Source organism: Cherax quadricarinatus, chromosome 37 (assembly GCF_038502225.1).
Source record: "Cherax quadricarinatus isolate ZL_2023a chromosome 37, ASM3850222v1, whole genome shotgun sequence".
NCBI classification, from domain to species: Eukaryota; Metazoa; Arthropoda; class Malacostraca; order Decapoda; family Parastacidae; genus Cherax; species Cherax quadricarinatus.
This window is the reverse complement of record NC_091328.1, coordinates 20,986,972-21,006,093: the sequence shown is the minus strand read 5'-3', so window position 1 is coordinate 21,006,093 and position 19,122 is coordinate 20,986,972. Positions and strand designations below refer to the sequence as shown.

The following is a 19,122-nucleotide window of genomic DNA, read 5'->3' as shown; positions in this document are numbered from 1 at the left end:
TAAGTGTTTATAACAGTTTACTGTGTATGATGTCTAACGAATATTATATAAAAGGAGTGGACAGAGACACGAGCCATACACTAGAACAATGTATTATAATGTCCGGACGTCAAACCACTTAGAGACAAGCCCAAATAAATTCATACAAATGATCAATCACTTCATTGTTAACATAAGAAAATAAGAAAGGAGGGCTGTGCAGCAGGCCTACTGGTCCATACTAGGCAGGTCCTTCGAAAACCGAAAGCCATTAACAAAAATATGTACCCTACCCATTTTCAATACTACCCAAGGAATAAGCTCTGATAACCCTACTAACCCAGGTGCAAGTCCCACTAAAATCCAACCCCTCTCACTCGTGTATTTATGAAACCTAAATTTGAACTTACTGAAGGTTTTAGCTTCAATAACCATACTAGGCACCTGTTCCACTCATTGACTACTATTTTTTCCTATGCTGTCTGAAATTTAGGTACTATTTTCATGATTCGCACATGCTAGATTAATGATCTTGTTATCTGAGTGGATTCTAGCCTAGTACGTGATCAGTATTTAGTATTAACCAAAAATTTTGATTGTATTTACATATTGCAGTGGGTAGAGACTCGCTGTAAGACTCAAGTGTCATTTATTAAATGACTGTTGTAATTACTTAATGATATCACTGACCTCCGTAATCCTGTTTTGAGTTACCCCGGAGTGTTAATGTTTTTATTAGCGTTATTGTATATATTTTGTATTTTTAGACAGCTTAACCTAGCCATGCCAGACCTAACTAACGTACACCTGAGTAATTTACTAAAACCTTAACACCTTAACATAAAAAAAATCGATTTAGGATTTAGAATAAGTTGATTGTGTACACAATAAAAATAACCTTTAATATATCAATATAATTCATATACGCAATTAAATTCAATACAATCTGTTAGTCGTAGTAATGTAATATACAGTAATATGCTTCAAATAAACACTGTTTTGTTGTATCTATATATATAACTCAAGTGAGACCGACAATATGTCGGGCGCTTACTCTGTGACGTCACGTGCAAAAATTTTACAGTCGACCTGTCAACAGTATGGCCAAGTTGTCGTTATCAGTTGTGTTGCTGGTGGCGTTAGCGAATGTGGCGAGTCCTCAGTGTATCTCCAACGACGACAAGCTGACCCTGTCCCTCACCCCTGACCTGGAGCACATCACCCCCTTCGGCTTGGATCTTCTGAAGGAGTTCAACCCGCCCACCACAACGGGAAACTTTTTCTTTTCCCCTTATAGCATCTGGAACGCCCTCCTCCTGGCCTACTTTGGGTCGGCTGGACAAACCCGTCAGCAATTACAGGATGTCCTGCGCTTGAGCGACCCATCAAACACACTGGCAACCTACAAGGCCCTAGAACGCTTGTGAGTATAGTCTCTCATATTAGTTGACACCTGAATTCATACCACTTTAACTTTTGAAATTCTTTTTTTGGGGAAATGCAAAATTCGCAGGGAAGTGTGAAATGAAAGAAAATTATGATTGATTCAAGTATCATTCACCAGCCTCTTGATACTTACTTCCCTTGGGGTTTATATCTATGTGTCTTTTATTTTTCAATGTTTATGAAGCGATTTTACATTTCTGTGTTCGATATTTGTGACTGTGTATTTGCATATGAGTATGTTCAACGTTATGTTCATCATAAACGTGCAGGGATGATGAGAGACAGAAGAATTCCAGTGAATATGTGATGGACTTTGCCAACAAGGTCTATGTCAACGAAAACTTCTCGATTCGGGACTGCATCCGGGAGGTCCTTCCCAACGAAGTGCAGAATATCAACTTCGCAAAGGTCGGTCAAGCTCAGTAAAGTATGATTTGTTTGCTTTTACCCACTGAAAATCATCAAAGAAGAATTTTTTTACCTATTTCCTTGGCTTGTTTTATAACAGAATTTTTCTTATGTTTCTTGACTTTAATTTTTTACTTCATAAACAAAAAAAAAAAAATATTCGATGCAATATGAGTCGATCAAATATCTTTTCTTGATTGTGATTCACTTTGTCAACTCTATATATGCTCAATTTATACTTCTCCTGTCCTTTTTATTTTCATCCCTTCCCACCTCTAATCTCGTTTTATAAAACATTTCTTTCAATATTTTTTTTTCTCTCTAATGCCTCTGTTTCTTATATGTTTCTCCCATTAGCCGGAAGAAGCAGCGGCGACGATCAATCACTTTGTGAACCAGACGACACGAGGCAAGATCCCAACATTAGTGTCAGATGCCGACGTGAAGGATGTTCCGATGGTGCTGGTGAACGCCGCCTACTTCAAGGGTCTCTGGAAGAACCCCTTTAAGCCCAAGTCCACGCTCAAGAAGGAATTCTACCCCACCCCAGATCAAAATGTTCTCGTTGATATGATGAGCCAAACTGACGAATTCAAAATAGGTGAGTTAATGTAACAATTAATGATATCAGGAATTAGCAATGGAAACTTAGGCTCAAACCCCACTCGCGGTCACATGAGGTGAAACCCAGTGTTTTCTTAAATAAATACAACCAAAAATAAAAAAATCCATTTTATTAAGATCATTTTCATTTAGTAATATAAACGTGATTTATTGTTCCATATGATGTGCAGGACGTAGTCACGTGAAGTCGTGCACATCACATCGATAAACATGGCCTTGGAACAAGGTCAAGTTATTTCTTTAAGTTAGTAGGTATTTTTCATTAGGAGGCACATTTGTAAGTTTTCCTATGTATCATTCAAATAAAAATTTAAAAATACAAATTATATATATATATATATATATATATATATATATATATATAATTTGTATTTTTAAATTTTTATTTGAATGATACATAGGAAAACTTACAAATGTGCCTCCTAATGAAAAATACCTACTAACTTAAAGAAATAACTTGACCTTGTTCCAAGGCCATGTTTATCGATGTGATGTGCACGACTTCACGTGACTACGTCCTGCACATCATATGGAACAATAAATCACGTTTATATTACTAAATGAAAATGATCTTAATAAAATGGATTTTATTATATATATATATATATATATATATATATATATATATATATATATATATATATATATATATATATATTTATTATCACACTGACCGATTCCCACCAAGGCAGGGTGGCCCGAAAAAGAAAAACTTTCACCATCATTCACTCCATCACTGTCTTGCCAGAAGGGTGCTTTACACTACAGTTTTTAAACTGCAACATTAACACCCCTCCTTCAGAGTGCAGGCACTGTACTTCCCATCTCCAGGACTCAAGTCCGGCCTGCCGGTTTCCCTGAATCCCTTCATAAATGTTACTTTGCTCACACTCCAACAGCACGTCAAGTATTAAAAACCATTTGTCTCCATTCACTCCTATCAAACACGCTCACGCATGCCTGCTGGAAGTCCAAGCCCCTCGCACACAAAACCTCCTTTACCCCCTCCCTCCAACCCTTCCTAGGCCGACCCCTACCCCGCCTTCCTTCCACTACAGACTGATACACTCTTGAAGTCATTCTGTTTCGCTCCATTCTCTCTACATGTCCGAACCACCTCAACAACCCTTCCTCAGCCCTCTGGACAACAGTTTTGGTAATCCCGCACCTCCTCCTAACTTCCAAACTACGAATTCTCTGCATTATATTCACACCACACATTGCCCTCAGACATGACATCTCCACTGCCTCCAGCCTTCTCCTCGCTGCAACATTCATCACCCATGCTTCACACCCATATAAGAGCGTTGGTAAAACTATACTTTCATACATTCCCCTCTTTGCCTCCAAGGACAAAGTTCTTTGTCTCCACAGACTCCTAAGTGCACCACTCTTTTTCCCTCATCAATTCTATGATTCACCTCATTTTTCATAGACCCATCCGCTGACACGTCCACTCCCAAATATCTGAATACGTTCACCTCCTCCATACTCTCTCCCTCCAATCTGATATTCAATCTTTCATCACCTAATCTTTTTGTTATCCTCATAACCTTACTCTTTCCTGTATTCACCTTTAATTTTCTTCTTTTGCACACCCTACCAAATTCATCCACCAATCTCTGCAGCTTCTCTTCAGAATCTCCCAAGAGCACAGTGTCATCAGCAAAGAGCAGCTGTGACAACTCCCACTTTGTGTGTGATTCTTTATCTTTTAACTCCACGCCTCTTGCCAAGACCCTCGCATTTACTTCTCTTACAACCCCATCTATAAATATATTAAACAACCACGGTGACATCACACATCCTTGTCTAAGGCCTACTTTTACTGGGAAAAAATTTCCCTCTTTCCTACATACTCTAACTTGAGCCTCACTATCCTCGTAAAAACTCTTCACTGCTTTCAGTAACCTACCTCCTACACCATACACTTACAACATCTGCCACATTGCCCCCCTATCCACCCTGTCATACGCCTTTTCCAAATCCATAAATGCCACAAAGACCTCTTTAGCCTTATCTAAATACTGTTCACTTATATGTTTCACTGTAAACACCTGGTCCACACACCCCCTACCTTTCCTAAAGCCTCCTTGTTCATCTGCTATCCTATTCTCCGTCTTACTCTTAATTCTTTCAATTATAACTCTACCATACACTTTACCAGGTACACTCAACAGACTTATCCCCCTATAATTTTTGCACTCTCTTTTATCCCCTTTGCCTTTATACAAAGGAACTATGCATGCTCTCTGCCAATCCCTAGGTACCTTACCCTCTTCCATACATTTATTAAATAATTGCACCAACCACTCCAAAACTATATCCCCACCTGCTTTTAACATTTCTATCTTTATCCCATCAATCCCGGCTGCCTTACCCCCTTTCATTTTACCTACTGCCTCACGAACTTCCCCCACACTCACAACTGGCTCTTCCTCACTCCTACAAGATGTTATTCCTCCTTGCCCTATACACGAAATCACAGCTTCCCTATCTTCATCAACATTTAACAATTCCTCAAAATATTCCCTCCATCTTCCCAATACCTCTAACTCTCCATTTAATAACTCTCCTCTCCTATTTTTAACTGACGAATCCATTTGTTCTCTAGGCTTCCTTAACTTGTTAATCTCACTCCAAAACTTTTTCTTATTTTCAACAAAATTTGTTGATAACATCTCACCCACTCTCTCATTTGCTCTCTTTTTACATTGCTTCACCACTCTCTTAACCTCTCTCTTTTTCTCCATATACTCTTCCCTCCTTGCATCACTTCTACTTTGTAAAAACTTCTCATATGCTAACTTTTTCTCCCTTACTACTCTCTTTACATCATTCCACCAATCGCTCCTCTTCCCTCCTGCACCCACTTTCCTGTAACCACAAACTTCTGCTGAACACTCTAACACTACATTTTTAAACCTACCCCATTCCTCTTCGACCCCATTGCCTATGCTCTCATTAGCCCATCTATCCTCCAATAGCTGTTTATATCTTACCCTAACTGCCTCCTCTTTTAGTTTATAAACCTTCACTTCTCTCTTCCCTGATGCTTCTATTCTCCTTGTATCCCATCTACCTTTTACTCTCAGTGTAGCTACAACTAGAAAGTGATCTGATATATCTGTGGCCCCTCTATAAACATGTACATCCTGAAGTCTACTCAACAGTCTTTTATCTACCAATACATAATCCAACAAACTACTGTCATTTCGCCCTACATCATATCGTGTATACTTATTTATCCTCTTTTTCTTAAAATATGTATTACCTATAACTAAACCCCTTTCTATACAAAGTTCAATCAAAGGGCTCCCATTATCATTTACACCTGGCACCCCAAACTTACCTACCACACCCTCTCTAAAAGTTTCTCCTACTTTAGCATTCAGGTCCCCTACCACAATTACTCTCTCACTTGGTTCAAAGGCTCCTCTACATTCACTTAACATCTCCCAAAATCTCTCTCTCTCCTCTGCATTCCTCTCTTCTCCAGGTGCATACACGCTTATTATGACCCACTTCTCGCATCCAACCTTTACTTTAATCCACATAATTCTCGAATTTACACATTCATATTCTCTTTTCTCCTTCCATAACTGATCATTTAACATTACTGCTACCCCTTCCTTTGCTCTAACTCTCTCAGATACTCCAGATTTAATCCCATTTATTTCCCCCCACTGAAACTCTCCTACCCCCTTCAGCTTTGTTTCGCTTAGAGCCAGGACATCCAACTTCTTTTCATTCATAACATCAGCAATCATCTGTTTCTTGTCATCCGCACTACATCCACGCACATTTAAACAACCCAGTTTTATAAAGTTTTTCTTCTTCTCTTTTTTAGTAAATGTATACAGGAGAAGGGGTTACTAGCCCATTGCTCCCGGCATTTTAGTCGCCTCATACGACACGCATGGCTTACGGAGGAAAGATTCTTTTCCACTTCCCCATGGACAATAGAAGAAATAAAAAGAACAAGAGCTATTTAGAAAAAGGAGAAAACCTAGATGTATGTATATATATATATGCATGTGCGTGTCTGTGAAGTGTGACCAAAGTGTAAGTAGGAGTAGCAAGATATCCCTGTTATCTAGCGTGTTTATGAGACAGAAAAAGAAAAACCAGCAATCCTACCATCATGCAAAACAGTTACAGGTTTTTGTTTCACAGTCATCTGGCAGGACGGTAGTACTTCCCTGGGTGGTTGCTGTCTACCAACCTACTAATATATATATATATATATATATATATATTATATATATATATATTTATATATATATATATATATATATATATTTATATATATTCAACTTTCTTTCAACACACCGGCCGTATCCCACCGAGGCGGGGTGGCCCAAAAGGAAAAACGAAAGTTTCTCCTTTTACATTTAGTAATATATACAGGAGAAGAGGTTACTAGCCCCTTGCTCCCGGCATTTTAGTCGCCTCTTACAACACGCATGGCTTACGGAGGAAGAATTCTGTTCCACTTCCCCATGGAGATAAGAGGCAATAAACAAGAATAAGAACTAGAAAGAAAATAGAAGAAAACCCAGAGGGGTGTGTATATATGTGCTTGTACATGTATGTGTAGTGTGACCTAAGTGTAAGTAGAAGTAGCAAGACGTACCTGAAATCTTGCATGTTCATGAGACAGAAAAAAGGACACCAGCAATCCTACCATCATGTAAAATAATTACAGGCTTTCGTTTTACACTCACTTGGCAGGACGGTAGTACCTCCCTGGGCGGTTGCTGTCTACCAACCTACTACCTACGATATATATATATATATATATATATATATATATATATATATATATATATATATATATATATATATATATATAAGAGAGTGGTGAAGCAATGTAAAAAGAGAGCAAATGAGAGAGTGGGTGAGATGTTATCAACAAATTTTGTTGAAAATAAGAAAAAGTTTTGGAGTGAGATTAACAAGTTAAGAAAGCCTAGAGAACAAATGGATTTGTCAGTTAAAAATAGGAGAGGAGAGTTATTAAATGGAGAGTTAGAGGTATTGGGAAGATGGAGGGAATATTTTGAGGAATTGTTAAATGTTGATGAAGATAGGGAAGCTGTGATTTCGTGTATAGGGCAAGGAGGAATAACATCTTGTAGGAGTGAGGAAGAGCCAGTTGTGAGTGTGGGGGAAGTTCGTGAGGCAGTAGGTAAAATGAAAGGGGGTAAGGCAGCCGGGATTGATGGGATAAAGATAGAAATGTTAAAAGCAGGTGGGGATATAGTTTTGGAGTGGTTGGTGCAATTATTTAATAAATGTATGGAAGAGGGTAAGGTACCTAGGGATTGGCAGAGAGCATGCATAGTTCCTTTGTATAAAGGCAAAGGGGATAAAAGAGAGTGCAAAAATTATAGGGGGATAAGTCTGTTGAGTGTACCTGGTAAAGTGTATGGTAGAGTTATAATTGAAAGAATTAAGAGTAAGACGGAGAATAGGATAGCAGATGAACAAGGAGGCTTTAGGAAAGGTAGGGGGTGTGTGGACCAGGTGTTTACAGTGAAACATATAAGTGAACAGTATTTAGATAAGGCTAAAGAGGTCTTTGTGGCATTTATGGATTTGGAAAAGGCGTATGACAGGGTGGATAGGGGGGCAATGTGGCAGATGTTGCAAGTGTATGGTGTAGGAGGTAGGTTACTGAAAGCAGTGAAGAGTTTTTACGAGGATAGTGAGGCTCAAGTTAGAGTATGTAGGAAAGAGGGAAATTTTTTCCCAGTAAAAGTAGGCCTTAGACAAGGATGTGTGATGTCACCGTGGTTGTTTAATATATTTATAGATGGGGTTGTAAGAGAAGTAAATGCGAGGGTCTTGGCAAGAGGCGTGGAGTTAAAAGATAAAGAATCACACACAAAGTGGGAGTTGTCACAGCTGCTCTTTGCTGATTACACTGTGCTCTTGGGAGATTCTGAAGAGAAGCTGCAGAGATTGGTGGATGAATTTGGTAGGGTGTGCAAAAGAAGAAAATTAAAGGTGAATACAGGAAAGAGTAAGGTTATGAGGATAACAAAAAGATTAGGTGATGAAAGATTGAATATCAGATTGGAGGGAGAGAGTATGGAGGAGGTGAATGTATTCAGATATTTGGGAGTGGACGTGTCAGCGGATGGGTCTATGAAAGATGAGGTGAATCATAGAATTGATGAGGGAAAAAGAGTGAGTGGTGCACTTATGAGTCTGTGGAGACAAAGAACTTTGTCCTTGGAGGCAAAGAGGGGAATGTATGAGAGTATAGTTTTACCAACGCTCTTATATGGGTGTGAAGCGTGGGTGATGAATGTTGCAGCGAGGAGAAGGCTGGAGGCAGTGGAGATGTCATGTCTGAGGGCAATGTGTGGTGTGAATATAATGCAGAGAATTCGTAGTTTGGAAGTTAGGAGGAGGTGCGGGATTACCAAAACTGTTGTCCAGAGGGCTGAGGAAGGGTTGTTGAGGTGGTTCGGACATGTAGAGAGAATGGAGCGAAACAGAATGACTTCAAGAGTGTATCAGTCTGTAGTGGAAGGAAGGCGGGGTAGGGGTCGGCCTAGGAAGGGTTGGAGGGAAGGGGTAAAGGAGGTTTTGTGTGCGAGGGGCTTGGACTTCCAGCAGGCATGCGTGAGCGTGTTTGATAGGAGTGAATGGAGACAAATGGTTTTTAATACTTGACGTGCTGTTGGAGTGTGAGCAAAGTAACATTTATGAAGGGATTCAGGGAAACCGGCAGGCCGGACTTGAGTCCTGGAGATGGGAAGTACAGTGCCTGCACTCTGAAGGAGGGGTGTTAATGTTGCAGTTTAAAAACTGTAGTGTAAAGCACCCTTCTGGCAAGACAGTGATGGAGTGAATGATGATGAAAGTTTTTCTTTTTCGGGCCACCCTGCCTTGGTGGGAATCGGCCAGTGTGATAATAATAAATAATAAATAATATATATATATATATATATATATATATATATATATATATATATATATATATATATATATATATATATATATCGTTTTCCTTTTTGGGTCACCCTGCCTCGGTGGGATACGACCGGTTTGTTGAAGATATATATCATATCCTCAGAGAAATAGGAAGAGGCAAGAGAAGCAAGTTTTAAATGTAACACTGAGGTGACATTTCACTCAGAGAAGGTGACAACACCTCACACAAACTCGTCCAGTGCATAAATTTCTCCAACATCAAGTTAAATTGTTCGTCTGACAAAGAACACACTCTGTATTTTTGCGAAAAATGTTTTTACATTTAAGATTATGAACAATAGTCTGGACTATAAATTTGTCAGGTTTATAGATTCCAGAACTTAAATATGAAATATGTTGTGCATCATGCTTGATAAGAGACAATTCCACATTGCTTCTTTGGAATTAGTCCAATCTACACATTGACCTGCATCCCTTACATGAATGAACAAAGCGCTAGACTCTTGTCCAATAGTTATTGTATATTTATATTGTTTAACTCTAGTCACAAGAGATTTTCCAGTTTGTCCTAAATAAAATCACAGCTTGTACAAGGGATGGAGTATACACAACCCAAAGATGCTTTAAGAAAACTTTTAATTAATTTTTGTTTCAAGAAACTGTCATATTTAAAGACAGCTTTAACATTAAAGTATTCAAGAGTTTGTGGGAGATGAGGGAGATTTTCATTATATGTTAAACCAGCTTATGCTCGGTGTTAAGCATGATGCTGAACATATTTCAAATCTGAGCTCTGAACTCAAACTTGACAGTTTTATGCTCCAGAATATTGTTCATAATCTTAAAGGTGTGTTCTTTGTCAGACGGACAATTTAACTTGATGGACAAATTTATGCATGGAACGGGTTTGTGTGAAGTGTTGTCACCTTAAAACGTGTTTCTCTCACCTCTTCTTCCAATTCCTCTGAAGATGTGTGTGTAAGCACATGAAAGAATTCGGATGTTTTTCTTGTCTTCACTGTGGTATTTTTTTATATACATATATTTGTGTGTGCATAACTACAGTGAAAAATTCAAAACATAACCTTAAGTACCTCCATGTAATGAACATCTTTAGAAAGAACTTCTGTTTGGAGATGTCCGTTGGGATAAAAAAAATACTTAGAGAACCTTTCAATTTTATTTTTCATTGTATCACATTTTATAAATGAAATTGCAATTGTCCTTCGGTAAAATTAAGCTTAGGAATGAGATAAGATTTGATTAGACAATATTTCTTGTATGTCGTTAGCAAGTTTGAACAACAATTTGCAGTTGTTGAAAGTCCATACTGTGGTCCTGTACTGCGACCTCAATATATTTGTTTGCAGAAGAATTGGAGTTTGCGCCATTTTTAAAGGGACTTTAGTATGCACAACATTCCGGGCAGGTTTTCAACACTGACATCACAGCCTTAATAGAGAACAATGATACAATCATTCATGTAAATAAATTAAGTTTTGTTACCACAGGTTGTATTTTCTTGAGGTTTCGACTTGAGTCATATAAAGAATACTACCAAGGCCACTGTTTTTTGCCAATTTTGCATCAGATATACATTTCGTGAGAAGAGAATTTTTTTTTCACAGATTTACAGGCTGAGGGCTGATATTCTAGCTCAGCTTATTTCAAAGTTGAGTAACACTTAGCGAGAAATACTGTTATCAAAATCAATTACTGTTATTTGTACTACTCTTAATACTATAACTTAAACTAATACTGTTATTTCTACTGCTTCTGCTCGCTGAACTAGTCGTGTTTAGCCATTAAGAGAACATGGGGGGGGGGGGGGGTGGGTGGGGGCATTGGTCGGCCAACAGAAGTCAATAGAAAAGATAATCCAAGATGCAACAAGAAATAGGCTTTTATAATGCCAGTAATTTAACTTATGGCATGAAGGAGGGATCGGAGTGAAATACTTTTAATTTCCTTTTTTTTTTTTTTTTACCTTTTAGTCGACTCTCAGGAGCTGCAGGCGACTGTGTTGGAGATGCCTTATGAGGGAGGGGCGGCCTCCATGTTTATATTGCTGCCTTTCAAAGAAGGTGCCGGCGACACCATCTCTGAAGACATTAACCCAGGTGATGAGTCTGTCCCTGGTGGTGGAGTCATCATTGCTAAAGATTCCACCAAGCCTATAACTGGTTCTGGTTCTGAAAACTCCACCACTTCTGAAGGCTCCACCACTTCTGAAGGCTCCACCACTTCTGAAGGCTCCACCAATTCTGAAGGCTCCACCAATTCTGAAGGCTCCACCAATTCTGAAGGCTCCACCAATTCTGAAGGCTCCACCAATTCTGAAGGCTCCACCAATTCTGAAGGCTCCACCAATTCTGAAGGCTCCACCAATTCTGAAGGCTCCACCAATTCTGAAGGCTCCACCAATTCTAAAGGCTCCGCCACTTCTGAAAGCTCCACCACTACTGAAGGCCCCATCACTACTTCTGAAGGCTCCATCACCAATTTTGAAGGCTCCACCACTTCTGAAGGCAGTGCTACTGCTGAAGGAACTTCTACCAGTGAAGGTACTCCTACCTCTGAGGGCACTTCTACAACAGTTACTACCACCTCTGAAGTCACCGACACTTCTGAAGGCACCTCCACTTCCGAAGATACCACAGCTGAAAGAACTTCTACCACTGCTGAAGGCAATTCTACCACTGATACCTCTACTACTGTTCAACGCACTAGCCCTGACGAAGGCACCTCCGCTGTAACGCCCCTCGACGCTCTGTTGCAGCGTCTCACTCAGGACACCTTCAGCGCCGCCGTCAAAAATCTTAAAAATCAGGATGTTATTCTTAAGGTTCCTAAATTCACACTGGAACATACAATTAGTGATGAATTAACCAAGGTGAGTCTCGAATTCAGTATTTTTTTTTAAATTATGACAAGTCCATTGTTTAAGCAGAAATGTTGCAGGCGGTTCAGAGCTGTTTCATGTGGTCTTGCGGTCTTTGTGGTCTTTTTGGTCTTCTGTTGTGAAATATTTTAGGATTACTACGTATGGACGTGTACTGGTGGAATTATGAACTTATCCTTCACAATGAGTGCAGAAAAGTCGAAGGTTGAAGGAAAGCTTTTATTGGGACAATGTTTCTCTCTTTACTGAGAGAAATATTGTCCCAGTGAAAGCTTATTCTGCAACCAGTGTCACTGCTTCACTATTACTAGCATTCGGATTCTTCTCCCTGAGTCGTGTACAGAGAATGGAAATTCATGAGCCTTTAATAAGCGCTGCAAAACTCTTGTATTCTGTCCTATTACATAAGCCACATCCCATTATTCTGTCTCATACCTATGTTTTGCCGTATTATTTTAAGCACATTCGGTTTTGTTTGATTTCTGTAATTAAATTCTTGCGTTTTTTTCTTTATACATCAACCACATGCTTGTGCTTAGTCTCATTACTCCAGCCATTCCACTGTGTATTGCCGAATTACCTCTGCTACATCTCTGTATTTTGTTTTAATGCCTTAACCACATTCATACGTTTTGTCCTATAACCTTATCCACATTGTCTTTCGTTTTATTACCTTAACCACGTCCTGTGTTTTGCTCCATTAAATAAATCATATCCCTGTATTTTGTCCTATTAGCGTACCAACATCCCTGTTTCTGCGTTCTTATCTTTATCCCTTTATTTTCTCCTATTATTTCAACCACATTCTTGTGTTTTGTATTGTAACCACGGTTATATCCTTGTGTTTGTCCTAACACTTTAGCCACATCCCTGTCTTCTCTTATTACCACAGCCACATCCATCTTATTACTGTAGACACTTATCTGTTTTGTCCTGTTCCCTCAGCAACAACCATGTGAGCTGTCACAGTACCTGAGCGACATCCGTCATGTTACTTGAGGAATGGAAGGATAGCTCTAGATCCTTGGATAAAGAGCCCTTCACGAATATCAAAGCGCTTCCTTTCAGTTAATGTGGTGAATGTTTCAAACGCGTGTCAGCATACAAGACGCTGTTTGCTCTGGTCTCATGACTTTCACAAGATTTCCAACGTCTTTCTGACAGCTGTCTGTTTTTTTCAATGGTTCCTCACAGGTTCTCTACCATATTATGTGGCTATTATATGACATAGGTTGCTAAGAGTTTTTTTCACATCAACATTACTGTTACCTGTAATAATTCTACTACGAAGAAAATACTCCCAGCATTATAGTCAAACTCTTAACCCTCTTTTCACCATGGCACAATTAAGATATTAAATATGTAAATTTTACAACCTTTTCCAATACTACATCGATCACTGTATATTTACATTCTGCCATTTGAAAAAAAAAAATCAGGGAGCGGTAGTGTTGAGTGAGGGAATTGTGTCCACTGTGTCCAACATCAGAATTATTTATTTCATAAATAATAACAATTATTTTACTTTATGCCATGAACCACCACATTACATTAGTTTATCTCTGGCATTTTTACCTTGTAATAGTCTCTTTTTTTTATTTATAATGATACAGGTCTGTTGATATCTCTCCCTTTGCTGAAACACTTCATCATCTTGTTGGTTTGGTAAGGTTTGTCAGGAAACAGGACACGTGTTTCCTGACGCGGGTCTTAGTATTAATAATTTTAATCATTATGTTGGGGCAGCTGCATAATCTCCTTTCATAATTATTTCATCTTTCTCACAGACTCTTCAGCGTCTAGGGATCCAAGACCTGTTCACTGACGCTGCTGTTCTTTCTAATTACGATCCTGCTGGCAATTTGTTCATGATAAAGGGAATTCACAAGGCTGTGGTGAAACCATCCCTTCATGTTTTTTTACCCATAACCACATGAGGAGTGTTCTCTCCGTGGGCGTCTACAAAGAGGCATAAATACAAGCAAAGGAGAAAAAATATGTAAAATAATTAAATTAAGAGCTGTAAAGTCACATTTTTAAAAGAAATCTGAAAATCTCATTGCGTCAGAAAGGAGAAGCTTTGTAAATTAACGAGCACAGAATTGCACCTGTTTACTAGCAACGCTGTTGCTTGAAAACCCGAAGGAATGCAGCGACTCTGTACCTCAGTCATTTCCAGTCGCACAAAACTAACCGATGCACATAAATCCTTACAAAATAGAAGCTTCTGTGAGATTAACAGATGAGAGGTTTCACTCTAATATCAGCGAATCGACGATGTAAATATTAAGCACTGATCACGTGTTATCTATTTGTTGTAGTCCAGTGACTACAGTGTAGTACATTATTTTCTAAATTTTCCTTGTGAAATGCTCCTGAGCTGATAACGATTTATTAAAAAAAAAGACATATGAGCTAACACTAGGACATATTTATTAGAAAATGTTTCGGTACTGAACCTTGATAACTTCTAACACAAACGTCGAAAATAACAATATACGAGTATACACACTGGAAATGAGATACGAGTTTCATAGTAAGACGAAAAATGCAAGTCAGGCTTTTAAGAGATGAGGACAGGTAGACAGATAACGTGATTCGTGTGTTACGAGGTAGGTTGCGCTTTGCTTGGTTCTTTCAGCCGTCCCTGTTGTGTACTATGGACACTGTGTCAAGAAATATTTAGGGGAAACAGGCAGAAATCTTTCGGTCCGCCTAAGCAAACATCGAAGCGCAGTACCTGCAACAGGCAGGGTAAAGTGAACGTTACATACCCATTTTTGTACTCATGATGTTTTCTCTGGTCTCACGGTAATCACAAGCTTCTCAGCTTCTTCCAAGCAGTGATCTGTTCTCTTGTGCTTCTAACATTCTCTGCTTCCTCACAGACTGTAGTATATGTTGTGTAGCTAGTCTGTTCTGTGACTCAGGTTGCTAATTCTTTCTTCACATCGACATCTACTGATTGCTGCTCCCAATAATAATCTCTAGCAGGAACCTAATCCCCCAAGCTGTAAATTACATTCAGTCATTTTTCTTTGATGCAGGCACAGTGACCATATTAAACAATTAAATTTCTTGACATCTAATACGTCATGGATTATTTCATATATACATTTTGTCATGTTTTGAAGATAGTATTTTAGGCTAAAATATAGACTGGAAGAGTAGTGCTGAGTCAATGAGTGGTTTGTAAAGTGTCCATCACCAAGACTACGATACGAATTAGGCCTATAACATTATCTACATTATTTATTCTAGTCATTTCTACCATCAATAAAAGCTCCTTTATACTGATGCTTGTCTGTTGAACTCTCTTCTCATTTTACTTCAACACTTCGCCGTCTAAATGGAACAACTGCCTGTTTTCCATTCACAATTATTCCATCTTCCTTACAGGTCCTTCAACATTTGGGGATCCAAGACCTTTTCACGGAAGCTGCTGACCTCTCTAATTATGCTTCTGGTAGAAACTTGTTCGTTGAGAAGGGGGTTCACAAGGCCGTGGTGGAAGTAAACGAGGAGGGTTCTAAGGCTGCTGCGACCACGGGAATCATCCTCCAACTGTCATCACTACCAATCAATTCCGGCCCTCGTGAAGTCACTTGTGACCGCCCCTTCGTGTTTTTCATTAATGATAACCTCACAAAAAACATTCTTTTCATGGGAGTCTACAGAAAGCCATAAATATAAACAAAAGCAGGTAATTGCTGCAACAGCAAAATTATGTAAAAGAATAACTAAATCAATATATCATGAAAAGAACGTTCCCACATTGCATTATAAGAACCAACATGGGAGCTAGAAAGTCGCATTTTAAAGGATATCTGAACATTTGATTGCGCAAGTACAGACCTACACTTCAATGTTAACTAGCAGCAGAGTTCCTTGAAGACTTGAAGGAATGTAGTTCTTCACTATTACACTGTCCAAACAGACAACTACTCTTACTTATATAAAAAAGTAATCCTGTCTGACACAGAGAGCATGTTATATATTAGTATGACAAATTTCTTCTGTACAAAGCAGAAGGGTCTGTGAAATTAACAGCTGGAAAGTTTCAGGCTAACAGCGCCTCGATGATGTAAACACTGAGCACTACACTTTATTGTAATTCACTGATTTCAGTGTAATAAATTATTTTCAGAAATTTAAGCTTTTTTCATTTGTTTAAGATTTTAATATGGCAAACATTACACTATGATTCGTATTGCTGCTGAAGCGCTGTGTTATTTAAACTTAGAACTTTAGATACCCTTGTTTACATGTATTTTTACACCTGATTTATTATCAGTAATTATGTAATCATATGTAAAGGCTGTCAACTTTAGTTTAAAAAGTGTGCACAAAAACTTTTGTAGAATGAGAAAAAGTGAGACATCGATAGATTTAAAAATGAAAATGGAGGAACTGAAAGATGCATTATGTAGGACTAGGAGTGAAGAAGATTGAATTAAGAACTGAGAAATAAGCAGACTGAGACAGAGAATGTGAATAACAAGTCACAAGGAAAAGGAACAAACCAACGATTTTGTGTATTATATAATTGCATCATCCAGCTTCCTAATATTATTATTATAATCATGGGGTAGCGCTAAACCCGTGGGATTATACAGCACCTTCCTCACAGACTAGTACATATTGTGTAGCTCGCCTGTTTTGGGACTGAGGTTGCTAATCCTTTCTTCACGTCGACTTTAATATTCCTTCCTATTATAATCTTTCGCAGAAACCTAATTACCCATGCATTACATTCATTTACATATTTCTTCTTTCATATTAGCACAGTGATCATCTCAAAGTATTAAATTTCTTAACACCTAGTACCTCATCGACCATTTCATATCTACATTTTTTTCGAGTTTTGTAGATAATATAGACTAAAGTGAATGAATGTTGAATGAATGAAATATTTGAATACCGTGTCCACCATCCAAACTATTTACGATACAATTATGACAATTACATTAATATCTGCCATCAACTACCATTTTACACTATTTATTCCAGTCATTTGTACCTATAAAACATTCCCTTTTTACTGATGCTTGTTTACTGAAATCTCTTATCATTTTTCTGAAACACTTTACTGTCTAATTGGAACAACTACCTGTTCTCCACTCACAATTATTCCATCTTCCTTACAGGCTTTTCAGAGTCTGTAGATCCAAGACCTTTCCACGAAAGCGGCTGACCTTTCTAATTACGCTTCTGGTAGAAACTTATTCGGTGAGAAGGGGGTTCACAAGGCTGTGACGGAAGTAAATGAGGAGTGTTCTAAGGCTGCTGCTGACACGGGGTTGCTTATCAATATTACATCATTAATCAATCTCTGTCCTCGTAAAGTCACTTGTGACCTCCCCTTTGTGTTTTTCATTCATGATAATCACGCGAAAAACGTTCTTTTCATGGGCATGTACAGCGTGGAAAATTTTAAGCCAGTAAACTGGCAAATTATTTGTGGACTGTAGGAAAGTTATTATTAAGTGACTTGACACGAGTAATCTATTTGTGTATGAATATTTTTACAATAATTCGAAACATAAGTTACATTATTTTAATTACATCAAGAATATATCTTACCAAATTATGGTCTTGGTGATATGTTCTAACGCTTCCCTACAGGGAGATACCCTAATAATGGCCAATAACTAGCTACCTTACCTTACATTATTCCAATGCACGAGGTGGTCTATTCTTCATCCCATTAACATCGCGTCTTATCTTCATCCTTATCAACCTTATAATGAGCATTACACTATGATACCCTTTCACTTCCTTTATCCGGTCGTTGTAAATATTGGTAGATATTATTTCTGTCGACCCTGATGACCTGCCATTAACACCACTCATCAGTACAACATACACATTACGCCATAATCCCAGTTACACCCCCCCCCCCCTCAAAATATGAACACATTTATTTATAGTTAGTGATATTTCTAGATGTGCGGGTTCAAATCCCGCCCGTGGTATGGTTTTTTTTACACTAATTACATTTTACTTAACTGATTATACACTAAATGTGGAAATTGAAGTAAATATAGGTTCTCATTTGACTTAATGCCTTTCAAAAGTCACATTAAAGAAACACACCAACCTTGTTTTATAAACACTATTATCCCCCATCAGTTCTTACACAAATAACATAAATATACATATTTACTGCTACATGAACAGCTGCATGAAATGTAAGAATATGTCCATAGTTCTTGGCCAAGTGACGAGGTATTCGTAAGTTTCGTTACACCTGCTGTCCCTGGAAACCTAGCAATAAATACCTACTGTCATGGTGCTCCGGGGTACGGGAAGTGACCGTCTAGCTTGTTGATAAAGTACTGGGAACTGTGATACCGAGTTTGTAGGTTCGAATCATGCTGTGGACTGAGAGATAATGTTTATGTCGTGCCGAATAAGTAAAACTGGTCATTTAACAAGCACTCCTTTAAAATTAACTCCTTTCTAAAAATTTTCTCTTATACATTAAAAGTTATATTTTTTTTCATTTGTGTTAATATAAAAATTAATGATTTTGTATCAAAAGGACCTTAGGAAAATTACCTAACCGTATTATAACATGCTCAGTTTAATTTAGCCTAATCCAACTAAATATGTTTTATATAAATTTATAATAATTTAAAATAAACGAACACAATGATTTTTGCGAAATTATTGCATACATAAATTTTCGGTTGCCCTGTTCGGCAAGAAGTGAGTTGCTATTGAAGCCAAAATAGCATTTGGCACGACATATATATATATATATATATATATATATATATATATATATATATATATATATATATATATATATA

The 19,122-nt window shown here is 38.1% G+C and overlaps 1 protein-coding gene across 2 annotated transcripts in view; it reads left to right on the top strand.

Annotated features, from left to right (window-relative positions):
- LOC128704014 (leukocyte elastase inhibitor A) overlaps positions 1 to 16,462 on the top strand; it is a 29,819-nt gene extending 13,357 nt beyond the window's left edge. The window contains exons 2-6 of one of the 2 annotated variants that reach the window (XM_070091937.1): positions 1,064 to 1,402; positions 1,695 to 1,833; positions 2,191 to 2,434; positions 11,400 to 12,298; positions 15,707 to 16,462. In XM_070091937.1, coding sequence (XP_069948038.1) covers positions 1,080 to 1,402; positions 1,695 to 1,833; positions 2,191 to 2,434; positions 11,400 to 12,298; positions 15,707 to 15,994 — 1,893 coding nt within the window. In that variant the 5' untranslated portion in view covers positions 1,064 to 1,079 and the 3' untranslated portion in view covers positions 15,995 to 16,462. The remainder of the gene's footprint in view (positions 1 to 1,063; positions 1,403 to 1,694; positions 1,834 to 2,190; positions 2,435 to 11,399; positions 12,299 to 15,706) is intronic. The other variant, XM_070091936.1, reaches the window with a different exon arrangement.
- Positions 16,463 to 19,122: the final 2,660 nt, after the last annotated feature.